The 27,293-nt window shown below is 32.9% G+C and overlaps 2 protein-coding genes across 8 annotated transcripts in view; both read left to right on the top strand.

The window, feature by feature from the left end:
• The window catches only part of LOC143076496 (phosphatidylinositol-3,5-bisphosphate 3-phosphatase MTMR3-like), a 40,069-nt gene extending 32,613 nt beyond the window's left edge, over nt 1-7,456 (top strand). For all 3 annotated transcript variants that reach the window (XM_076252309.1, XM_076252306.1, XM_076252307.1), the window contains exons 14-16: nt 1,859-2,101; nt 2,721-2,908; nt 4,416-7,456. In XM_076252309.1, the coding sequence (XP_076108424.1) occupies nt 1,859-2,101; nt 2,721-2,908; nt 4,416-4,587 (603 nt within the window). In that variant the 3' untranslated portion in view covers nt 4,588-7,456. The remainder of the gene's footprint in view (nt 1-1,858; nt 2,102-2,720; nt 2,909-4,415) is intronic.
• A 9,006-nt stretch (nt 7,457-16,462) lies between these two features.
• The window catches only part of LOC143076495 (serine/threonine-protein kinase TAO1-like), a 32,408-nt gene continuing 21,577 nt past the window's right edge, over nt 16,463-27,293 (top strand). For 4 of the 5 annotated variants that reach the window (XM_076252305.1, XM_076252303.1, XM_076252304.1 and 1 more), the window contains exons 1-3: nt 16,623-16,757; nt 25,861-26,040; nt 27,068-27,139. In XM_076252305.1, the coding sequence (XP_076108420.1) occupies nt 25,909-26,040; nt 27,068-27,139 (204 nt within the window). In that variant the 5' untranslated portion in view covers nt 16,623-16,757; nt 25,861-25,908. Of the gene's footprint in view, nt 16,552-16,622; nt 16,758-25,860; nt 26,041-27,067; nt 27,140-27,293 lie in introns of those variants that run through there. The other variant, XM_076252302.1, reaches the window with a different exon arrangement.

Below are 27,293 nucleotides of genomic sequence, written 5' to 3'. Positions count from 1 at the left end.
TTTTTAGAGCACAAATTTGTAATAAGCTAAAACAGGGGAAGTAACTCCAAAATTAATTTCCAACACGTTTCCGTTAATTAAAAACTGTGCTTGTCGCTAACAAGTTGAGATGGAAGGCATTTCTGTGAAGGCATAGTTTTATTTTGATTACTTAAATTCAATTCTAAAGTCATGAAAGTCTTCATTTATACACTCTTCCATTGTGACTTGGAAATCGAAAATACCGACCCAAGCTAAACACACTCGCTGACACATTCATCAAATGTATGACAAAAAGATACATTGTCCTAATTAAATTACCTAGATATTAACACCTTTGAAGTCTTTATCATTGTAATTGATTGTAATGACATGATTAACCTGGGGGCAATCACACAGGTGTCATATATGTAATTAACTTGGAGATCAGAAATCGATGAAACAAAAGGCAATTTTACCAAAACGGCACAAGAGAATTTTGGAAAAAGACGTCAGGGCAGAAGGGCGCGGATGAAGGCACCCAGGGCGCGGCTGAGGGCACCCAGGGCGCGGCGCCCTTCTATTTTGGGCTAGCGAGACCACTGACATGTATGAATGTACGTAATTCAACTCCTGATGAGTCGAAATTGGATGAGTCGAAATTTCGGTTGAGTCGAACTAAATTAACGATCCCAAGGTTAACAAAAGCATTCAAAATTCATTATTTATCTCGAACAAATACAGATATGTCAAAACATAACCTCCAGCATTTAAATGGATTGAAGAGTTAATCTGACAATACACGTGTAATTAAATTTCCAGTCACTGACCACTGTATTGATTTATGACATGCTATTTCCACGAGTGTTTACCTAAGATTATCTTTTATAGAATTTTTATTAATAATTAGTGATACATTGTTAATGTTCATGAAAAAGTATTTAAAATGTTTAGAAAACAATTAAATGTGATTTACACTAATGAGCTTGGGTGTGTATAAAGTAAGGATGACTTCCGTTGATGATCACCTAAAAACTACTCAATCGGCGTCTTTAATCTTGTTGTATTTTCTTTTGAAAAGAAAGAGTGAGATAAAACAAAATGAAGAGGAATATAAATTTTCTAAAGTCTCTTGTATCCGAGAATAAACAATTTTGTCAACAATAAACCGACCTGAATAACGAAACTATCGATTGGAAATTACTCTCTCGGATAAACGCCATAGAAAAAAATTGTAACTGAAACAATTGAATAAGTAAAAATAATGTTATTATAATGATGAAAGACCATGACATACAAATACATCGATCTGATACCAGAATATCGATCCCCTTCCCATATTCATCCGGATTTATTTTAGCTTTACCAAGCTAAGCAAGAGTTGTGTCCCTTGTTCTGTCAAACTTTCGGTTATCGTTTGAGTCGAACTACGTGTATCTCGGAATATTTCTCTGGTCCGGCTGACTTCGAGACAACGAGAGTCGACTGTATTTTGCAAAACAATTAAAAGTGAGGACCAGCATGTTTTCTTTCAAGAACCACCAGGGAAAAAAACATTTTGAGAACCGAAATCTTGACAGAATAATAAAAACAAATTTTATATTTTAAATTATGTTCATGTTGGTAACACTATTTCGATGCACCATTTTCTCAGTTTTCTGACATTGCAATATTTAAATCAATCTCATATTTTTGTCAATTGTTCTATAATCAAAATAAAAAAAGTTCAGCTATACTACACGTAAGCAATGGTACACCAACATATACATGATATACATATAAGCAATGTTTTTACGTTATATAATTCTCTAGAGTTGTGATATAAAACTAATTTGACCCATTTACCACTGAATATCTGAATTTATGCTAATTAAGTATTATTTGAATGTTTTATTTTTAGTCAACAACAGAATCACACATCCATAGACAGTTAAATGGTATCAGTCGCTATCTTGACGTTGATGGATTGACAATCTTCAATGAACCTGTACAGCAACGAATGTTACAGGTGAAGTCTGACTACGAAAGACAGATTCAGCTTCTGAAATCACAGCTAGAGGAGACAAGAGCAGCATTGATACACCATGCCTCAGCATGTAATGGGGCAGGCAGATGTTTGTTAGATAACTTAAGAGATGACTTGGTGAGTATAAATGTCATGTAAGTTAAGGCTGGTATGAAGCAGGGAGAGTATTATTATGATTTTAATGTTTTCTTTTTTGGTAGAGAGGGCTTTATCAAGGACTATGTATGCTCATGACCAAAAGTTTGAAAGCTTAGAATACAAAGAGTTGGATAGCACAAAAAACTAAAAGATCAAAACTAGAACAGGCCAAACCCAAGATTTTAATTTAAGCTTCCTGTATTTTAAATTCAGAGATAAAATACATCATTGAAATTATGAAACTATAACATGAATGAGTTAGAATTTGACTGGTCACATTTACAACATAATATTTGCCTCACACTTTTCTAAAAAATAAAAAAAAAATAAAAAATAAAAATGACTTTATATTTGGTAATAAGCTTGGCATATAATGTGGGAGAACTTTCTTTGAATCTGTCAGACACCTACTTCCTGTTGTCTGATACCAAAAAATACCATTATTACGATTATGGGTTCTCACTATTATTTCTATTGCAAATATCAAAACAAAATCAATGCTAACATGCTCGTTATATTTTAGAGTGAATTTATGTTCACATTATATTTGCATCTTGTACTATTTTTACCTATGCCAATGATTTATATTGAATTGTAGTTGATGTCACCTGATTCCAATGGAGAGATGAATTCCTTAGGAGGGTGTAGTAATGCATCAGACGTTAGCTGGGAACAGCTGGACGAATCCGATGCTAAGATTGTTAAGTGGGTTCCTGACTATGTGGCTACACATTGTGCGGGATGTAATAGTGGGTTTAATCTCGTGAAGAGGAAACATCATTGCAGGTATACATTGGCATTTTTGTCCCCTGCATAACAGGTTGCAAATGACATGAAAATACCTGGCATCTTTCTGTCCGTCCGTGTTTCAGTTTGTCTATCCGGTCTTGTTAATAGTGGTCTCAAGGGTACAATTCTTGGTATATTTTTATAAAACTTATACTGTAGGTTGATATCAGCAATATCTCGGACAAGTTACATAATGATGGACGATCAACTTTTTTTAAAAGAGTTATGTCCTTTGTAAATATTAAATAGGTCCAACACGGTGGACATTGGAACTCTGTTCTTTTATATAATTTAAAGATTGATATTATTAAATAGGTATTGTAAGATTTACTGTTGAGGGATCTTCCATTAAAACACACATGGTTTAAAACTGACATATTTACACTTGTATGGAAATTTGTTTTAAAGTAATTATTTCTTAAAATCAGACACAAGTTCCCACACAATCCTATCACAAAAATATCTTAAGGTCATTGAGAGACCAATTTCAGCTGAATACCAAAACCGTAAATACATTTATTAATTTATTTATTGGTCTAATGATTTTGTGCAGAGTTATTGTCCTTGTACTTGAATTTATTAGAAAATCATTGAAGTATAATCAAATATTTTAAAAATAATATGAAAATAAAATTTAAGATAGTTGTTTGTATATTTATTAAAAAATTAATAATCATGATAAAAAAAAATTGTTCTTATCATTGGCTGTTAATTTTGTCCATATGAAATAGAGACATAATAAAGCAGCTGATATTAAAAAGGATTAAAAAAAATGATGCAAATACAAAGTATATTATATTATACAGACTCATAAACACTGCATAATAAATGTAAGTAAGAAAGAGTGATGTCACATTAGCTTTTAATAGCTTAAGGTATTCTTGAATTCTATGCTAGAATATCCAAATTATCTCCCCTTCCACAAATAAAACCTTTTTAGATTAGGTGTTTCAGTGCCTTATTTGATATATACATTGGCAGCTTAAAATTCCATTAAATTCAAATATTTTTGCCATGCTTTTATGGTGCATTGGTATAGCAATAATTAGAATTATTTAAAAATAAATGTCTTATTTCTTAGCTATACTGTCTGAAGTTTTAATAATTAGTATTAGTTTAAACATATTTATTTATAGTGGATTGGGAAACAAGTTTTGCAACTTATATTAATCCCTTTCCACTTTGTAATAGTTAGTATTGCTTTTTTCTTGTGATACTAACACAATCAGTATAAAGAAGCAATATCTAAAAAAATCAAATATGGTTGTCGTGTTTTAGATGTAATAATGTAGAGGTTAGATTAGACACTTTATGTTAATTTGGGGTAGTTGAGTGGTAAAGAGTAAAAAAAATATGACAAACAGTATGAAATTTACATTTTCTTGTATATTGCTGTATATTTGATCCTTTATAAGTCTTGTATTATATAGAGACTACACTACACAAATTATTACAAGATATGTAGTAAGACATGTTTTTTAATTTCCTTTTTAATTTGTTTCAGGAATTGTGGAAATATTTTCTGTCATGAATGTAGTAATAACTACACGCCTATCCCTCATCAGAACTTAGCGGGAGAGGAAAGGGTCTGTTTTAAGTGCTTCAGTTTTCTTCAAAAACTGCCATTTAATGGAATGATAGATGAAAGACCATTGGCTGCTGCTGCTTCCAACTGACAAATCAGAAACATTGGTACTAAAAGATGAAAAAGTCACACTGTGAAAGCAAGAAAGATAACTTTCAGTTTCAATTTTTCTTGTACAGATATTCAGTAACTTGTACTTATCTTTTGGGTTCAGCTATCAATTAATTTTTTTCAATTTGTATATTATTTATTTATTTTTATGTAAAAATAATTTATTTAATTACTTTTCTAAAATATGTTTGTATTCCACCAAGTTTTGTTTTTTCATAAATTGATTTCAATGAGAATAGGACAGTGGGGATAACTCTTGTTTCTACTTGTACTAATTAACTATTAAAGTCTGCAGATTTCTGTTAAAACAGCTTTAATTTATGGATTCTGAACCCATAGATATAGTATACATTACTGTATATCACATCTAGTCTTTTTAAGTTATATAAAAAAAAATTGAGAATTATTTTTTTGAATTTTATGTCTACTTTTGTTAACAAGGGCAAATTTGAATTTTGTATTTCCCTTGGTTTTTTTGATTCCATGTAATGGATCTGTGGACTTTAAAAGGATTGGATTACGTAGCTCAAACTTATAATTAATTAAATCATTGTTGATGCCTCAATGTAGGCTTTTAATTTAATGAATGTCATGCTTACAAAAAGAGGTGGTTAGCCAGTCATTATTTTCTGTGAGAATGTTTTATAGATTTTTGATTTTAAATAATTTTGATATCATATGATGGTGTTTTGAAATTTTCACATAAGGGGGTATACCTTGTCCAAGGATATAACTCTTTAAATCAGTTTGTAAAAGTCAAGTTTCATCAATGTATTTTAAGCATTTACCTGAAACAGTTTGAAGAATAATCAATGTAACCTAGAAGCTTAGAATATATTTATGAAAATGGTTGACACAAACATACACATGATTTTAATAGTTCTTTCCCTTGACCTAGGTTTACTTCTTCAAGACCATTCCATAATTTAAAGTATGTTGGTTTGTTGGGCCTCATTCAGAATTTCAAAAACGTTATTTTTGCTTTAAACTTCTGTAAAATGATTAATAGATTTCTTGAAAACCACCCCTCATCACTTATTTATTTTCAGCTCCACTTGACCTCCCAATAGTTTCTGGAATACTATTTGTTTAGGGTACACCAAATACACAGTTTGTCATATTTTTGTTTGAAAAAATATCCAAATAGCATTGAAGGAAAATATTCTGTATATTTTCATAAAATTTCACCAGTTGCTTAAACATAGTTTGATCATGATAAACATTTTATTTTATTTCAAAGAACTTTAGAAGATTATGGGACATCTTCATGGGGCTTGAATCACTTAAAAATGATAGCTCCTAGAAATTGTTTAAAACTGAAACAAACTGTTGTTTACATGTTTTGTATGCTCAAACTTAACGAATAACGGTAAAAACTGAAAACTCACTTGTATACAAAATAGATTCGTGATAAAATGATTGAAAAATAACTAAATGCTTTTAATGTCAGTTAAAGGGTTGTTTTTTTTTTATAGTAAAGGTAGAAAATGTATGTGTGGATGAACAAAAATCCAAAGTAATTCTTTAAAATAAATGATTAAAAAAAAACACCTTCAGAGACTGATACTCCTTGGTTTAAATTGGAATTCCCAACAAAACATTACATGTATCTCAAGTTTTCATTGCAATGACTGTAATATTATAGCAAGACCTAAAACATAGAATGTACCAAAGTTTGAATATTATATTTCTAATCATAATGCAGTAGAACAGTAGTTCACTTGAAATTTCAAGAAAAAAATAAAAAGCAAATGGGGACAAATTTGGAAGAAAATCAAAATTCAATAAAAAAAAAAAAAGTAGGGGAATCGAGAATGAAAAAAATCCTGTTATTGCAGTGAAAAGAGATTCTTTTATGTATGTAATCTTTTGCTCAAATAGCATTAAAAGAGTACATATATTTGAAGTATTCGAAATTTGCAACAATTTTTTGGGTAAAATTTAAAAAAAAAAAGTTAAGCTTTTGGTCTATTAAAACTTCATGTGGTTCCGGATTTGTCTCTGAAAAGTTTTATTAACTCTTAAATATTCCTAAAACATAATACTATACTTCTTTTACCTATGAAATGCAAATTGTTAAAGATTGAATGTGAAAGAAAATATATGATAAGGCAAAAAGGGGCTTTTATGAACACCTTCTTTGTCAAAGACTGTTTACCTCAAGCATGTCTAGATGTGTTTTGCTTATGTGTGTCATCGGGTTCAATTTCATTGATGTAAAACTCTTTCAATTATAATATTTAAAAAAAAATGACCACCTAATTTTTTATGCACAATTTTAACAGCATAATTTTACACCTTCGTATAAAAAAAGCCTTTAATATGAATTACAGATGCAAATATATTTATAATAAAGATTAATTGCTTAATTTTGGATTAAACCCTAATTGTAAATAACATATATCCACTTACAAACATTCCTTTTCCATGTTTTTGTTTGTTTGTTAAATTCAAGTGCTACATATACATATACATAAATGTTTTCATTGACTTTATTTTATGTGTTTTATATATTCTACAAAGACAAGCACCTGCTGTTTTTATAAGTGCATCTATAGTATTGAAATTATATTTATATTTTGATATCTACTCAGAATGACATTAAAAAACGTTTGTTTGCTTCCTATAGGTTCCATTATGTTTTTTTAAAAAGCAAAGCTTACAGTAATTTTTAAAAGACTAAAGGGTAAAAATTCTACACATTTTCATTTTTTTTCTGGCACAGTCTTCTTTGATTGAAAACAATAACAATGAAAGTGAAAGTGAAAGTAGAGTTATGATTGACACAGTAATGATTTGTGATATGATTTTGTAAGCTGACAAATCTTGTTATTAAATGTTATAAACAGCTGATGTCTTTCTTATTGCCAAATTCTATGTTAATAGATATAGGAAGATGTGGTGTGAGTGCCAATGAGACAACTCTCCATCCAAATAACAATTTAAAAAATGTAAACCATTATAGATCAATGTACGGCCTTCAACACAGAGCCTTGGCTCACACCGAACAACAAGCTACAAAGGGCCCCACAATTACTAGTGTAAAACCTTTTAAACGGGAAAACCAACGGTCTAATCTATATAAAAAAACGAGAAACACGAATAAATTACATAAACTAACGACAACTACTGTACATCAGATTCCTGACTTAGGACAGGTGCAAACATTTGCAATGGAATTAAACGTTTTAATGGTACCAAACCTTCTCCCTTTTTAAACTTTAAAAAAAAAGTAAACCAGTTTTTAAACTTCTTGTACCCCTACAAAGAGGGGGTGTTAAAAGTGGGGTATATCTATTTGCATGGAAGAATTTCATTTCACATTGAAAGAACAATTAAAAGATTTGTGCACATTGATCTTTTTACTTATTTCACAAAACACGGTGAATAACAAACTTTTTTCACAGTTGCACGTGAAATAAGAAAATGGCAAAACATGTTGCACGAAAGCAACCTTTAACCACTCTCTGCAAACAAAGTTTCAGGGGTAAATCACCTTGTCTTGTCAGTCTATCTGTCTTTCATTCTCAATTCTTGTCTCAGCATCACTTTCATATTGTAGAACTTAGGCTAGGGTGTGGCACATACTAAAATTAGGTCCCTTTTACCTTCACTTTGACCTCTATGGTTGTTAAACCTTGGTGGATTCATTTAAGGGGCAGTACTGTTGTAACATAGAATTTAGGTTGACCAGAACTGGTATGTAGATGCATAAGGGGAAGGTGGTGTGTCCATATCAAAATCAGGTCCCTGTTAACTTTGACCTTTTACCATAAAGATAGTAAAACCTAGTCTGTTGTGCAATAGAACTTAGGTCAACTAAATTTGGAATGTTGATTCATCATGTGATGGCAGTTTGCCAAATAAAAAAAATCGGGTAACTGTGACTGGTTTCTCCCTTTTATCCCTATGATAGTAAAACCTTGTCTGATTCATGTTCACAGGAATTGGGGCATTCAAACTCATAGATCGAAAACAAACTGATAATGCCATGGCTAAAAGGGAAAAAGACTAACAGACAAATAATAGTACACAAGACACAACATAGAAAACTAAAGACTAAGCAACACGAACCCCAACAAAAACTGGGGTAATCTCAGGTGCGCAAAAGGGTAAGCAGATCCTGCTCCACATATGTGTTGTACTATAAAACTTTGGTTGATCAAACTTGGTATGTGCATGCATCAAGGGAAGGCCAATCAGGTCACTGTGACCTCTACTGATAGTTCACCCCATGATAGATATACCATTTCTGGTTCATGTCCTAGGCATAACTGTTGTTCTGGAGAACTGAGGTTGACGAACCTTATTATATGGATGATTTGTGGGAAGTCATCACAGCACTTAAATCGTGTCACTGTTCCTGCATCAATTATATTAATTCATATTGACTTACTTGTACTAGTAACCATGTGACGAACCAACACAAAACCAATTACTATAGAATGAACGTGCTATTGCTGTCAAAATCCATTTGTTCTCATTGATGAAAGTAGAAAAAGACATGGAATCTCACAGTATATTGACTTTTTTTTTTGTTCAGTTAACACACGATCTCACAGTATCTTGACTGGTGGTCTGTTCAGTTGACACACGATCTCAAAGTATATGGACTGCTTTTCTGATCAGTTGACACAAGATCTCACAGTATTTTTACTGGTTGTCTTTTCGGTTAATACACGATCTCACAGTACATTGACTGTTTTTTTGTTCAGTTGTCACACGATCTCACAGTATATTGACTGGTTGTCTGTTCAGTTGATACACGATCTCACAGTATATGGACTGTTTGTCTGCTCATGTGATACACGATCTCGCAGTATAATGACTGGTTGTCTGTTCAGTAGACACAAGAACTCGCAGTATATTGACTGTTTGTCTAGCTGTTCATTTGATACACGATCTCACAGTTTATTGACTGGTTGTCTGTTCAGTTGATATACGATCTTACAGTATATTGACTGGTTGTCTGTTCAGTTGATACACGATCTCACAGCATGTGGACTGGTTGTCCGTTCAGTTGACACACGATCTCACAGTATATGGACTGGTTGTCTTTTCGGTTGATACACGATCTTACAGTATATTGACTGTTTGTCTGTTCATTTGATACACGATCTCATAGTATTTTGACTGGTTGTCTGTTCAGTTGACACACTATCTCACAGTATATAGACTGGTTGTCAGTTCAGTTAACACACGATCTCACAGTATATTGACTGGTTGTCTGTTCAGTTGACACAACATATCACAGTATATTGACTGGTTGTCCGTTAATTTGATACAAGATCTCACAGTATATTGACTGGTTGTCTGTTCGGTTGATACACGATCTCGCAGTATATTGACTGGTTGTCCGTTCAGTTGACACAAGATCTCACAGTATATTGACTGTTTATCTGTTCATTTGATACACGATCTCACCGTATATTGACTGGTTGTCTGTTCAGTTGACACACGATCTTGCAGTTTATTGACTGGTTCTTTAAACGGTTGATACACGATCTCACAGTATATTGACTGGTTGTCTGGACAGTTGGTTCACGATCTCACAGTATATTGACTGTTTTTTTTGTTCAGTTGACACACGATCTCACCGTATCTTGACTGGTGATCTATTCAGTTGACACACGATCTAAAAGTATATGGACTGCTTTTCTGTTCAGTTGACACATGATCTCAAAGTATATGTACTGCTTTTCTGTTCGGTTGATACACGATCTCACAGTATATGGACTGGTTGTCTGTTCAGTTGACACACGATCTCACAGTATATGGACTGGTTGTCTGTTTGGTTGATACACGATCTCACAGTATATTGACTAGTTGTCTGTTCAGTTGACACACGATCTCACAGTATATTGACTGGCTGTCTGTTTAGTTGACACGATCTCACAGTACATTGACTGGTTGTCTGTTCAGTTGGAACACGATCTCACAGTATATGTACTGCTGTTCTGGTCAGTTGACACAAGATCTCACAGTATATTGACTGGTTGTCTTTTTGGTTAAAACACGATCTCACAGTATATGGACTGGTTGTCTGAACGGTTGATACACGATCTCACAGTATATGGACTGGTTGTCTGTTCAGTTGATACACGATCTCACAGTATATTGAATGCTCGTCTGTTCAGTTGATACACGATATCACAGTATATTGACTGTTTGTCTAGCTGTTCATTTGATACACGATCTCACAGTATATTGACTGGCTGTCTGTTCAGTTGATACACGATCTCACAGTATATGGACTGGTTGTCCGTTCAGTGGACACACGATCTCGTAGTATATGGACTGGTTGTCTGTACGGTTGATACACGATCTCACAGTATGTAGACTGGTTGTCTGTTCAGTTGATACACGATCTCACAGTATATGGACTGGTTGTCTGAACGGTTGATACACGATCTCACAGTATATGGACTGGTTGTCTGTTCGATTGATACACGATCTCTAAGTATACAGACTGGTTTTCGTTCAGTTGATACACGAAGATATTGACTGGTTGTCTGTTCATTCTACACGATCTCACGTGACATTGACTGCTTGTCTGTTTGATTGACACTAGATCTCACACTAGCATGAACTGGTTGTCTGTTCGTTTTACACTCGATCTCAAACTACGTACTAGTATATGAATGGTTGTCGGTTCGATTGACAAACGATATCACACTTTATGGACTGGTCTGTTTGATTGACGCTAGTTCCACTACTTGAATGTGTCTGTCACCATGAATGCTGTTTGGTATTTCACGATAAGATAACATTTTCATTGTTAGGATTTAATGTTTCCCTATGGGATTTCATTTGTCAGTTCTTTGTGCATTTAATCTACCATTATATTCATTGTTCTCAATTTTCAAGAGATATTCTTAGCTTAGTGTAGTTCGAGTGCATACTATTTATTGCAGTTTCGTAATTTATGACTTCTATTACAGTAATTAGTGAAGATAGTGTGAGATTCGCTATCTACTATACGTTTTTCTCAAATACCAAATAAACCGAACATTAAATTGGCTGTATTTATATTGGAAAGTTATCAAAAGTAATGCAGATTAGACTATTTTGATGATTAGTTCGTAGGTTTTGCTGTTACCTCGGGAAGGGGTAGACTTCCTATATACAAGATGATAGGACGTGCCACTGGAATAGGTCACATTTTTTCAGGCTAAAATATACGTCAGTGGCAGATCCAGAAATGTTCATAAGTGGGGGCACACTGACTGCCTAAGAGGGGGCCGCTCCAGTTACGCTTCAGTGATTCCCTATATAAGCAACCAAATTTTTTTTCCCAAAAAAAGGGGGGCGGGCCTCCTGCCCCCTCCCCTAAATCCGCCTCTGTATGTGATGATAGGTCGGGAAAACTATCAGAAATATATGTTATCAAAAGTCAATAAGGTTCCCAAAACTTCTTCGTCTGTCATCTTTCTTGGTATTTCCGGCTGTGGTTCATCAACCTATTTTTATGGCCCCGCAACGAAGTTGTCGATGCCATATAGTTTTACCATTGTAAGTTTCGTTTTTTCGTTCCGTTCCACTACTTTCTGCCGAAATTACGGGCTTTGGACTTTGAGAGATTGTTGAAAATCACCGTTATACGGACTTTTTTCTAAACACCTTCAGATATTGGGCTGATTTTCAGTATATGAGTTAACCATGAAGAGTTACCGGTCAAGTTTAAGTTTTGTTCCGCTCCACTAATGTTTGCCAAAATTACGGGCTTTGGACTTTGAGAAATTGTAGAAAATCACAGTTATACGGACTTTTTTTTCTAAACACCTTCAGATATTGGGCTGATTTATGGTATGTCAGTTAACCATGATGAGTTACAGGTCAAGTTTAAGTTTCGTTCCACTCCGCTAATTTTTGCTGAAATTACGGGCTTTGGACTTTGAAAAATTATTGAAAATCACAGTTATACGGATTATTTTTCTATACGCCTTCAGATGTTAGACCACCATCATGTTTGTGTCCACATGTGTTTATATTGAAATTGCAGATTTTTCAACTTTTTGGGACGGGGCCATTCGTGTCGCTTTGACACATCTAGTTCTTTTTTGACACATTGGTGCTGCATTTGTACATTACACACCACATGAAACCCAAACAATATGGGAAAATGTTACTTTTTATTATCTAAAAAAGAGGGTACTTTTTATATGGCCTTCCAAATACCGTTTCGATCCCTAACATCACTGAAGAGACATTTATTGTCGAAATCCGGATCTGGTGTACTAAAAACATATTGACACCGTATGTTTGTGGCATAACATCGTGGCCACAAGTTAAAAAAAAAATTCTGTTTAGTATCAAATTTATATTAAGATCCATTTTGTTACATCTTGTGATCAATTTTATTTGGCAATCGCCAATGGCAGTCAGCAGGGTTAAAGAACATCAGTTGTTCGACCTGTTAGTCGAATGCGTTTTGTTTAAATATACTTTTTCACTTTTTTGGTCTTTTGGAAAATGTTGTTTGTGCTGTTTTTAGACCCTTCTACAACGAAATCTGTTTTACATGCACACGTATAAAAATTGCGGTTTTTATCCAACGCAATCATAGGTTTGAACGTAGTTTTCAATTTAGACTCGTTTATATTTTTTTGTTTGGGCTTGTATCATATTTTCCCTCCGGTTTATATGATCCGTTCATCCTACATTGACTCTTAAAATTCAAGAGTCTATCTAAAAATGAGGGTACTTTTTATATGGCCTTCCAAATACCGTTTCGATCCCTAACATCACTGAAGAGACATTTATTGTCGAAATCCGGATCTGGTGTACTAAAAACATATTGACACCATATGTTTGTAGCATAACATCGTGGCCACAAGTTAAAAAAAAAATTCTGTTTAGTATCAAATTTATATTAAGATCCATTTTGTTACATCTTGTGATCAATTTTATTTGGCAATCGCCAATGGCAGTCAGCAGGGTTAAAGAACATCAGTTGTTCGACCTGTTAGTCAAATGCGTTTTGTTTAAATATACTTTTTCACTTTTTTGGTCTTTTGGAAAATGTTGTTTGTGCTGTTTTTAGACCCTTCTACAACGAAATTTGTTTTACATGCACACGTATAAAAATTGCGGTTTTTATCCAACGCAATCATAGGTTTGAACGTAGTTTTCAATTTAGACTCGTTTATATTTTTTCGTTTGGGCTTGTATCATATTTTCCCTCCGGTTTATATGATCCGTTCATCCTACATTGACTCTTAAAATTCAAGAGTCTATCTAAAAATGAGGGTACTTTTTATATGGCCTTCCAAATACCGTTTCGATTCCTAACATCACTGAAGAGACATTTATTGTCGAAATCCGGATCTGGTGTACTAAAAACATATTGACACCGTATGTTTGTGGCATAACATCGTGGCCACAAGTTAAAAAAAAAATTCTGTTTAGTATCAAATTTATATTAAGATCCATGTTGTTACATCTTGTGATCAATTTTATTTGGCAATCGCCAATGGCAGTCAGCAGGGTTAAAGAACATCAGTTGTTCGACCTGTTAGTCAAATGCGTTTTGTTTAAATATACTTTTTCACTTTTTTGGTCTTTTGGAAAATGTTGTTTGTGCTGTTTTTAGACCCTTCTACAACGAAATTTGTTTTACATGCACACGTATAAAAATTGCGGTTTTTATCCAACGCAATCATAGGTCTGAACGTAGTTTTCAATTTAGACTCGTTTATATATATATATATATATTATATATATATATATATATATATATATATATATATATATATATATATACTGTATATAATGAAAAATAAACCGACATTTCCGATTTTCAATAAAAAAAAAATTTTGCGATTGACATTTTTTTTAAAAGAATTTCAAATATTTATATATGCATCAAAATAATAATAGTTTATAAAGTCAACAGATAGTATATCAATACCGTATTTACTTCCTTCTGAAGTCCAAGGATCAGATAAAACTTTACGATGACCTTACTAAAACACTCAAATAGATCACTTTTATCTTTATTAAGTAAATATTTATTGTATTCGTATGATATATAGATAAAATATTTGATTTTTACTGAATAAACACATAACAACCGTGTTAACTTTTATCAACTGTTGCGTACATTTTGATAAATGAGCATCTATTAAAAATTTATGATGAAAATGTTTAGATCCAAATGTGTGGACTATGAACACATTTTAAAGATATTATAAATAGATAATCATAGATGAGATCGTCAAAGGCAAGGCGATAGTAGAAAATAATTAAAAAGCTGTTTAAAATTCTGTGACATGTAATATGTCAATAATATGCAATAAAAATACCATAAAATGAACAATTTTCACATTTTTGTATTTTGGCACTAATTCAAGTTAGCTATCAATAAGACATCGAACAATAGGAAATGAAAGAAGAAAAAAAAAACATTTATGGAAGTGATTCAGAAGTTTCATGGCAATTGCAAGTCTTCATTTTTATCCCATGATCAGTTTGGAGGAAACTCAACATATACCCTCACGACACTTGCCAAAGAGGAAATCCTGGATAATCATAGGTCTATTCTATGTTCCTTTTGGAATTTCAACCAAAGATGAAGGACTGGATCTTCCATCACTGTATTGTATACCTAAACTACATGCATTAGTGTCCTTACAAACATTGGTATATTGCTGGTTCTTCTAAGTGCACCACGAAACCTCTTTATAAATTATTAAAATCTATTTTATCAGCAATCAAATCCGGGCTCCAAAGTTATTGTGAAACTGCCTATTCTAAAGGTGATGTGAATCAGATGTGGATACTAAAAGAACCAAAGATCTTTTAAAGTACATACAATCTAAGACTTTCTCATATTGCAATAGTATTAAAACATTTGACTTTTCTACACTTTGCACAAACTAAAATACAAATTGAAAGAGTTGTTATTACTTTGTTTTATTAAAAAGAATGGCGAACGTAATTACAAGTATCTTGTCCTGGGGTGGGATAAATCCTACTTTGTAAATAACCACTCTGATTCAAACAAAAAATTCTCTGAAACGGACATTATCAAGATGCTTGATTGTTTTATTGACAACATATTTATTACGTTCGGAGGACGTGTTTTTCAACAGACTGTCGGAATTCCAATGGGAACCAAGTGTGCCCCTCTTCTTGCCGACTTTTTTCTTTATTATTGTGAGGCTGACTTCATACAGGAGCTTCTGCGGAAGAAAGATAAGAAATTAGCAATATCCTTTAACTTTACGTTCCGCTTATCCTATATAGATGATTTTCTCTTACTAAATAATACAAAATTTGGTGACTACTAGAGATAAAGGATATTACAGATTCAGCTATGTATGCCTCATATCTTGGCTTATATCTAAAACTTGACAATGAGGGTCGGTTGAATACAAAACTTTACGACAAAAGAGATGATTTCAGCTTCCAATTTGTGAACTTTCCATTTCTATGTAGCAACATTCCAGCAGCGCCTGCATGTATATAGGTTCAACTATGTCTTTCAACACGGAGCTTAATTATATTAAGGGGATTATATTATGATAGTAACAGAAACCAAATTATGACAAAGAACGATGTTTAGGTTTATGGTTCAATCAACTGCAAATGTCCTGAGACGACTTTAACAGTATTAATAAAGTATAATCTCTGAACTGTGCAAAAAAAATAATTAATAACTGCAAATTGGTATAGTTCATACCTCTCCAAAAAAATAATGTTTTTGTTTTTGTTTTATAATTTACTTCATTCTTTACAAAGCACATTGTAGACTTTAATGAGAGTAAGCCCCCAATCAACATCTTGGGCCTCTTTCAAAAATTTAAACCCCATGTCGGACCTCCTTTTCCTATTTTTAGATAGTTTCTGACTGTCTCGATTTCCGGTGACGTCATACAATTTTATGAACCTGGAAAAGGTGCGACTATACCAATTTGTAAAGACAACAGATAAATACAAACTGGTATATACATTGAATCCTTCATTTGAAAAATAATTATTGTGATCTGTTTCCCGAAAAAGTCTTGTGTTCAGTGTTTCATTGAATACACAAGGCGCATGCGTAGGCGTAGCCATATTGGAGAGGAAAAGAAATCTTTTGATATTTGATGTTGTAAACATTCGCAGATATTCAATAGAAACAAATAATTTCACAGAAATTTAATGTTGGTAAGTACAACCAGTGCTTAGGCTTGCCAATGACCTGTTTCTTATTTCCATCTTTTGCGTGAAAAAGAAGAAAATTTGACCCGAACAAAGCACCTACTTGCCCTATCTGATCCAAACAAACTTAAAATTGTTACAGTTTTCAAGAAAGGGCACACCAAAAGAACTCCTAATGCAGACATGTTATTCTTAGACGTTCAGATATTAAGGGTCTAAACTCCAGCTTGAAGTGGTACATTCAGTATGATTGAATTCTCGATAACATCTTCCATTCTCTACCGAGTCTGCATAAATTACAATTTTTTGGACTTGTGCAAATTTGTACATATTTGAGAGAAACATATTATTGGGAGTTCCACCTTGCAGATTGAGGGCACAACTAATCAATTTCCTCCTAAGTGTTACATAATTATAAGTCCATAATTGCTTTGTTTACAGGAAAAAAAGTAACCCCAAATACAGACAAACCTGTGCAACAGAAAATGTTTTATAGTCGCCGGTCAGCTAAAACTCGTAGGGGTTATCAGTAAGGCTTAAATTAAAATATTGTTTGTTTGCAGTTTACCGACCGACCCTTGAAAATCCTCCCGACTGTGAAAATTTTATTGCTTTAAATTTGAAGAAATTTTTTTTAATACTTCTATTGACGCGATCTGGAACTTTGGGTCCTTTCCGGAAATGATTTAAAGTCTGGGTCAATTACGCATTTCAAGTTCGGTTTTTCTTAGCTTCCCGTCAAGCGTTCATGTGACCATTAAATGATAAAGAACATGGAAATTGTTTACAGGTATCCATGAAGTCACGGAGGAGTACTTTACGCTGTCGTCATGTCTCAATTTTAAGACAAATAACAAACAAAAAAGTTTATTAGTAAACTGTTTATACAGATTCAGGCACATGTAATGATGTGTGATGATATCATTGACGATGATGCAGCAGATATTCATAACTGACACGATAACCATTCTGTCTCAAACAAAGCGGGTACAGAATCTGTGGAGCCTGACTTTATGGAACCAATTTCAGTGGTTAAATAATTCGATAGCAGCTTGAAGTATGGCATATTTTCTACAAATCGTTGTGAAGACGACAAAGATGAAACCACTCCTCCGTGACTTAAATCTTCATGGATATCTGTAAACACGCCTGTACGGAGGAAGGGCTCATTTGAAATGTTAATGGATATAGATCATGCCAAATCAAGAAGCAACCCTAACTACACAAAGATGTAGAGAAAATGAATGGTTAGCTTGAAAAATAAATATACTCTCTCTATATTAAATCTATCTTCGATTGCAATGAGTATGCTCCTTTAGGAAAAGGGGGGCTGCCCCACTCATTGCAATTATTCTCTTTCTTACAATATTAAATATACCCAAACTGTGTGGCATGTGTGAATTCAATTTAAACATGTCCTTAGGAGCTATGCTGCCAATTTTTTTTATGCATTAAAAAACATTTCAGTACAGACCATTTACTTTAAATGGGGTGCTATGGATTTCACCCCAAACTTTAGATTTCTTTGGTTTTCATTAAAGCCTGGCAAAAATATAACCTTATCACATATAATTAAATATTGTTAGAAATATGAAAACAGTCGAATGTCTTAATACTTTTTTTTCAAGTTGCCTTTTTTCAATTGAGGAAGATTCAATGGTTATTTTTTTTTTATTAAAAATACACTCTTTAATAAATTGTCTTATAAATCTTTAATATCTACATTTTTCTGATGAAAATACTCTACTCATGAAAACATTCTAGTCAAGAAGCATACATGTCTGAATATATATATATATTTCTTTAAAACAGTTCTAGTCATAATGACATTCCTTCATTTGATGTTGGTTTTCAGCATGTCCAGTGTTTGTTGTTTTAAATTATTTTTTTTTCTTCACAAGAAACTTGGTTTAGTGTAACTGCTTGTTTAAACTGTATTTTGGCTGATAAAATAAAATATTTTTCCTACCTACCGACCCTTCAGTCTGAAGGTACAGTCGGAAAACTGCAAACAAACATATTTTTAAGGTTTGCCTAAAAATAATCTAAACTATCAATCACGTTCACTTGAGATATAGTTTTTCACATTCCATTCATAATTCGCAAAAAGAAAAACCACTACTGATCTACCTTTAAAGTGATCACACTGTAAATTAATCCTGACCTTCACATTTTCCAGAATGTTTTCCATTGTAATTCCGCCATCTTAGTTTCTGTCTATGAGGATCATTCGTCATGTTTGTTTACATATGACATTCATCACTTACACAGTTTTCTGAAATATTCTTTTCATTGATGTGATAAGGTTTCCCCGCGCTTTATGCAAATTTTATGAAATTGAACTCCACATAAACACTTCCGGTAAAAACAGTGGCGGATTCCACCATTCAAAATCGTCTTGGAAAATGTGAAGGTCAGGATTATCACAGTGCAATCATTTGAATGGTAGGTCAGTAGTGGTTTTTCTTACGGCGATTTATGAATAGAATGTGAAAAACTATATCATGAGTTAACGTGGTTGATAGTTTAGATTATTTTTACCGATAACCGCTACGAATTTCAGCTGACAACAACTATAGGTCTGGTGACACCTACATGTATATCATATCAAAACCTATCTGCATATAGAACTTCTCTACTTAAACGTCATTGTTTCTCCTGTAAGGATGAAATTTTATATTATGTCTCAAAATTATATATAAATGGTTAGTTGACCCAAAATTTATGAAATTATCTGAGATATTTATAAATGTTTTTTAAAGTTTTAGCTGAAATAACCATGTATGTCGACAGCAAAATACTTCCTTAGATCTAGACAACTGCGTTGATTCTTTAGTTTCATTGAATGACGTCTTAGTCTTGTTGAATTACATGGACTTGTGTTGTGTATCTCTAATTAATCACTGGTTACTCTCTTGTCATTAGCATGTTAATTTCTATTATTTTACTTTGCAAACAGCGTTAACAGAGTTTGAAGTTATCAGAGAGTTTGAATGAAGAAACTGGAGTTTTTGAAGACGGTCTTCACATGACAAATCTTTAATTGTTGGCAACATTCTGGTCAATTTCTCTTGCACATTTTTGATACTAGTAATGTCAGACTCCCTGTAGGGTGACCATACAGTGTTTGCAAACTCTCAATGTGGTCTTGCAATTGCCTTAACCCTTTCACTGATTGCTGCCCAGAAAGAAGCTACTCTGAGACAATGGCTTCCCTGGCTACCATTACTCAAGTGGGAGATCTTCATAATATTAAATAAATGTCAATAAAATCTTGTTTGTAGTTATTGTGTATTTACTTCATTCACTAACACCATGTTCACAGTTTTGTTCATATTTTGATAATTTTTTCCTCATAAAATATTCAAATTTTCAAATTTTTGGCACTATCTAGGTGAAATTCTCAAAATTCTACTCTTTGACCCAAAATCGTAATTTGTTTACCCAAAACGGCAAAATTTTGAAAAATTTTATGAGGCTGTACAAATTCCTCACACTGAACGATTACCATTCCAAGTTTTTTGTACATAAAACGACATTTTATGTCAAAAAAGTATACTAGTTTGGCTTCAATTCTTCCATATTCTTTCAAAAAAAATGTTCCCTCATTTCAAATTCTCGTAAATTCCGTAAATTTCCTCTGATTTTGACACGATTTTCAACAAATGGAAGCGCCATGTTTACACTTTCATCTGGGTATTCATCAAAGAAAGATAACTCATGTTTGCACTGTTTTGAAGGGGAAATATAAAACAGGTATTCCGATCCTGGTAAAACGGGACTCATTGTCAGCTGCCTGAAGCGTGAATCATGGTAAACCGGGACTCATCGGCTAAAGGGTTAAATACTTAGTGTAAATATACAATTGTTCAGGTGGACAAAGAAACGGGAGTGAGACCTACATTTTGATAAATTTTTCTTCACTAGATTTGTGATGTGATTGTCTGCATGAAAAAATCTGGTATTATCTTGTCCTTGATAAAATAAACAAATAAAATAGGTTTTAATACTAAGCCTTGATGAATTCCACAGATTAGTACTGTTACATTCCCCAAACTTGAAATTAACTCATTGACCTGTACGCAGTGTCATGAGTGTTGTCTGTTGCTAATAAGGAAACATTGTGAGTAGTCTGCTCATTGATACCATAATCATGGGAAGTAATCTCATGTTTGTCAATAAGCACCTTGTCAAAACTTTCATAAAGCCCGTATATACAGAGTGTTATTACCACCATCCTCTTATAATGCCTTGTCCACTTGTCCAGGGTTCTCGCTAAGGATTTTTGACTCGCCTTAGTGAGAACCCTGAACTTGTCTAGGCCTAGGACTTTCAACAGCTGAAATGAAGTTGATCTACCACCCAGAAAGCCAAACTTTTGGTTGCTGAATATTCAATAAATTCTGTCTGTGCTTAATACTGCGCTTACAGATAAGTTTCTCTTCAATTTTACACAGGATCATCCATGCTTGTTAGACTGCAATGTATCTTTATTTGGATTTTGAGATTGATATGGTCTCAAGTAAAAGTTCCATTGCTCCTAGAAGAGTGTAAACAAAATAACTCCAGAATTGCAGGGTTCACCACACTTCTGAATTATAGGGTGAAATGATTTCTTTCTTCCCTGCAGCCAATTAAGGAAAACTGAATGATAACATTGAAGCTTCTTGTTGCAAATAATCAAGGTCAATGCAAAAATTCTGACCTGTAGATCATTGCAAGTTTGAATTTTGGTGTTGTCACTTTCAAAGGTGTTGAGTTGATGTCCCTTTATAAATTGAAAAAAAAGAAGATTAATTTGCTTTTCCGCACTCTGAATTTTGTTTTGCCACATCCAAATATTCTTAAATTATACACTATGCTTATTACCACCACACACAGATCCAGTATGAATTTGTACGGCCTCACCTTTTAAAAGGGTGATTTTCCTATGTTCAAACAAAAAAGTTCTCAATAATTCTTTCACCAACTTGCAAGAAATTTTGATAATTTGTTTACATCTATTGACATGAGCTATAAATTTTAGATTTTACATTTCTGAGTTACAGGGTTTCATTCATAAAAAAGGGGGATTTACCAGTTTTTGGACAATAACCCAAAAATGCTTTCAGCAGTTCTCATGAAATTTTGGTGTATTCTTTATAATAATTGATGTAAATATAACATTCCTTTAGAATTTTATAAATTTTTTATCTTACTTTTCCGATTTAAAGAGATTAATTCATTAAAAAGGGGGATTTTTCAGTTTTCAAACAATTACCAAGAAATGCTTTCAAGTTTCAGTAATTTTCATGAAACTTTGTTGATATGACAATTAGAAGTAATTGAAATTTATTCTTTGAAAATGTCATGCGCACATGGCGCAGCTGTTTATTGTATTATGTCCCATTATTAATTAGGTTTAAAAGTAAAAGTACTTTTATAGGTTTGAATAAGCATATTTTTGTCTGCAGTGCTCTATGGTCGAGTTGTTGTCGTATTGACACATTCCCCATTTCCATTCTCAATTTTAATTTTACAAACAGGGTCATCTATATTTGTGTCACATGGACAATGACCAGAGTTCGTGAAAACATTTTTTGACCTGTCTGTCATGGAAGATTATTTGTTAGTCCCACAAAATATTAGTCAGTCCTAAAAAATCTGTCAATTTTATCCTAGATTAAAAATAATAAAATATTTTATCAAAAATAATTTATTGTTAGGCCAAATAAAAATATATGTGTGGTTCCAGTAACCCTACCGTCCCTACTTTTTCAGCTTAAAAATAGCCTACCTTAAAGATTTTATTGTCATTTTTCATTACAGCAAGCACTGTTAAAGTCAGAATGTTGCTCCCATAGACTCAATGTAAAAAAAAAACATAAAATAAAAAAAAATCCCTACCTACCTACCCTAACTTTTTTTCAGATGTATCTGGAACCACACATACTTTTTTATTTGGCCTTATTAGTTTTATTTTTCACGGACAAATTAACAATAAAGCCAAGGACCAGTTCTGTTCTTCTGATTGTTCTTATTTAAAGTCCTCTTCACTATCCGTTTCATCCTCTGAATCACTTTCTCAGTATTTGTTATCTCCATTGAAGGGTTCAATCGCCTATTGATTCCCTGGGATGGCTACATGAACAAATTTAGCAGGCCACGTGTAGATCAGCACTTTGGTTTCAGTTTGTTTATAATAGGAAAACAATACCGGAAATTAGCAGCGGGTACATCTGATGACCGATGTAAACAAGTACTGGAATTAGTTGCGTTACGACTAATTACCGTGAAAAAGGCACTGCAACGGCCATTTTTACATCGGTCATCGAGACCGACACTAGCCTTCAAAATACTGGTCCAAGCATCATTTTGACAGACAGGACCGACCATTTTCGCAAACTCTGACAAGGACACATTCTTCTTTTGTTTTCAATTGGTTAAATTATTTTTCAACGTACATGTAGATGCTCTAACATATCTAATGTTTAAAGATTTTGACAGTCATGTATACTATTTCTGTTTTTAACTGGAGAAATGGATTTGCCACTGTTAATTGATAATGATGAATCATCATTTACAGTTCTGTTTTTCCTTTGATTATTAATCATGTTAGTTAATGGATAAATACTCCACTCACTTAGAATGTTAAAGTGGGTGGTGCAGTGTATTCAGCTTCTTTGTGTCATTCCTTCCTTCCATATTGTCATGGTAGTAGACTTGTGTAATGAAAGGCTTTAATATTTGGTTTAAAGATATATGAACTCTTTAATGCAGCTATCTTTAAACCAAATATCAAAGACTTCCATAACACAAACACAGAGTGGGACTACCAAAAAACCAACTACCCTTATACAATCAATGTATACTATTTATATACACATGTAACATTCAGTGATTCCAACCCCTAACCCCAATTCAAAGTTTTATTTAGAGTCGATATTTAATAAACTACATAAACACTCTAGTGAGCTTTTCAAATCGAAATTAATTCTTGAATAGCCTCAAGACATGTAAAAAAGAAAGCAATGACATTCACTATTACATGTAATAATTATCTTTTAAAAAATCAATGTTGTCTTTTAAAAGTTCTCACAGTATCAAAACACAAGCACCTTTGACAAAGGCCAGAGACATTTGCTTATTTGGAAATTCAAAGCTGGATTTCAACTTTTTTGAAGTTCTTTTTTGTTGTTGAAATCCTTAAGAATTTTTTTATGAAACGGAAAAGAAGAACAGAATTAAGAATTCTCTGAATGAGATGGGAAGCATATACTTCATATTTATAGACGTGATTAATGATCCTTTGAAATGCAGTTTATTTAGATGTGATTCACATCTTAAATATTGCCAAAAATGTTTTTTTCTAAATTAAATACAGTATTCCACTCTTTTTAAAAGAACAATGAAATTATTATAAAGAATTAGGATTAAAAGAGCAAAAAAATCTAAAAGAATAAATTTGAACTGTTGACATTTTGTTGCTGACTATTTATTAAGTATGATTGCTGAAGCAGGTACAATGATATCCTATTAGAGTGATGGATGGTTTATTTACATTGTAGTAGGTGTATTTCATGGTCCAGTGGAGATACATTACACATTCCAAATTAAAATAGTGTGACCTTAGGGTTGGATGTAAACACCAAAATAAACGAACAGCTTTACACATTATTTATTACACAATATATATATATATATTTGATTATTTGATAAAATTCTATTTCTTAAGTGTTAAAATTATTAAAAAAAACCTCATTAATATTGCCGATTTTTTTTCTCATTTTGTACGTGACATTATATTAACATGATTATTAAATATGTATGTTGTTTAAAAATGGACAGTTTAATTTTTTGGGTGTAAGCATTAAGTATGTTGAGAATTAAAGTGAAGTAGTATTGTTGTGAATAAAAATTTTCAGGGATGACATATTTGGTGTTAAATGTATTACAATCACTCCGGGACAAGAAGAAAGTAACTGTGTCAAATTATATGTCTAGTTTGGGTGTATCAGATTCAAATGTTTCATGCATTCATCATGATGATATAGATTCCAAATTGTGATGATAAAAATAAACCAGCAGATATATATACTGAATTTGAATAATGTATTGCAATGGCAGAAATAGTCTTAATAGAGGAGACTTTTGACAAAGGGTCCTGGGAAAGGAAGGATTTTGACATGTTAGCTTATAAGTAATGTGTGCATGGTGTAAGCTGATTATAGTAGAGTCAACATCCAATTTTATGCTTAAGTAAGAACAAAGAATTGTTTGTATTTTAGAGGGTTCTTTATGAGGGTTTGGATGGGGTTAAATGATTAAAGAATAATGCCCTTAAAAAATGACTATTAGAGATTATAATGCAACAACGTTTGTAACGTTCATTTTGATTGGATTATAACGTCACTTTCTTACATGGCATCATTTGAAAAAAAATGCTATGAGACGTACGCGCAAGCGCAGACGGCATATGACAGATTTTAAATACATGTTTTAACATTGTTTTCTGTCAGTTTCATTAGAATGGAGATAACAATATTGTATTTTAAGCTCCGACAGCATCAGTTGGGGAAACGCGGAGACAGTAAACGAGTATTTGCGACCATCAAATCCCCAATTGATGCCGTCGGAGCTTAAAATACAATACAGTTATCTCCTAAATAATGGGCAAAAAGATTGAAGATTAGAGAAAAAAAGGGGTTAAAATTAAATGTTTACAGAATAACAGACCCCCATCCAGACCCTCCTTTATTTCATGGTTGAGTAAATCTGCATGTAATCATGCTTGTAGTAAACTGTATAGAACTTAAATTCTTCAATCACCTTAACCCAGGAATTATAATAGAATCACAGAAACAAAAATACCTTTGACAGCATGAAATTTAACTACATGAACCAGTCTGCACAGTTAGCCACTTGTCTGATGCCCCAGACTAGTAAATATTGATTTGGACTAGTGAAAATATAGTCATATAGGCAAAATTTTTGCTATTGAGGGTCTGGACTAGTAGATCAAAAAGTTTTTGGCGCAGACTGAATGAACACTAATTGCATTCTATAATAGGTCATTGCAGGTTAACTATGATTATTTCTGTTTGATAATACTTTTCATGTTTATTTACAGAAATGTGATATCTATGATACACCAAATGAGTAAAAGAATATTGATGAAATGCCAGCATTACCCAAGCCCGGAAAATTAAATGATCCTGAAATAGCAGCACTCTTTTCAACAGAGGATCCAGAACGGATATTTTCAGATCTAAGAGAAATTGGCCATGGAAGTTTTGGTGCTGTATACTACGTAAGTTGATATCATGAGAAATGATAAGATGATAGAAAACTTAAGGAGATTGGGTATAATTACAGCTCTCCTATAAAAGCATGCAAAGCAAACCTTTGATCAACTTGCTTGTTATGTTTGTAAACACCAGGTAGGTAGTCTGTTTCAGTCTACTATATACTGGAATTTGATTGTACAATTAACATTTACTTCATTTTATTTCAATTTTCATTGTCCTTTCAAATCCCAGTATATATAAATCAGATTGAAACTCAATCATACCACATCTTCTTTTGTATAGCAAGCAAGTTGATCATGTATGCTTTTATAGAAGAGCTGTAATAATTAGTCAACCTTTGGTCATAGACACAAGGATGTAAACACTTATAAATCACTGTAAGGCCATCACTGATGAGTAAAACCCATGGATACTATATATTTAATTAGCTACAGTGTTCTCTGTATGGCCTTAAAGCATTGTGGAACCCTGGTGCAATATTTTCTACCATGGTGCTATCTTGGATGATTTCCTAATTCAATGTATAGGGGCCATGGTGTTATAATCTGTTGGAAAGCCAGTGTTATATTAATTTCCATGGTGCTATTTGAAAATTCTAGGGAAAACACAGCTATAAAAGTTCCCTGCATGTTTTAAAGGTCAAAACAAGAAATACCAACACCCTTCAACAATGAACAACAATGAAATTGTATAGTAAGGTAGTGTAAGATTCTGAACATGTTGTCCCTTAGACCTGGGTTGTGTGTTTAATATCGTAGCAGCTACGTAGCTGCTATCAATATCTATTGTATAAACTAAAGGCTAGCTACATGTTCAATAGACAAAAATCTACGTAGCAGCTACCTGAGCTACGATATTGAACATGTTCCTGTTCCCTGCATGTACAAATGATGTATAAAAGGTCAAAACAAGAAATACCAACACCCTTCAACAATGAACAAAAATGAAATTGTATAGTAAGGTTGTACAGATTCTGAACATGCTGTCCCTTAGACCTGTTCTCCTTGTTATATATTTTTTGTATTTCAGGCGAGAAATGTTGTTACCAAAGAGATTGTTGCCATCAAGAAGATGTCCTACAATGGCAAACAGGCAGGCGAGGTAAGCTGTAGAAATATTTGTGACTATATGATATTGATAGATTACAGCTAATTTCCTAATGCTTGTAGAGTAAAACTTTCGTTGGCCTGCTTGCTTTGTATTTATAAATGTTTATTCAATCTTTGTAATTAAGATTGACATCTTCAAACAATAT

Source organism: Mytilus galloprovincialis, chromosome 5, assembly GCF_965363235.1.
Source record: "Mytilus galloprovincialis chromosome 5, xbMytGall1.hap1.1, whole genome shotgun sequence".
Taxonomy (NCBI): Eukaryota; Metazoa; Mollusca; class Bivalvia; order Mytilida; family Mytilidae; genus Mytilus; species Mytilus galloprovincialis.
Note: the sequence above shows the minus strand (reverse complement) of the source record. Positions and strands in the feature narration are given on the sequence as shown.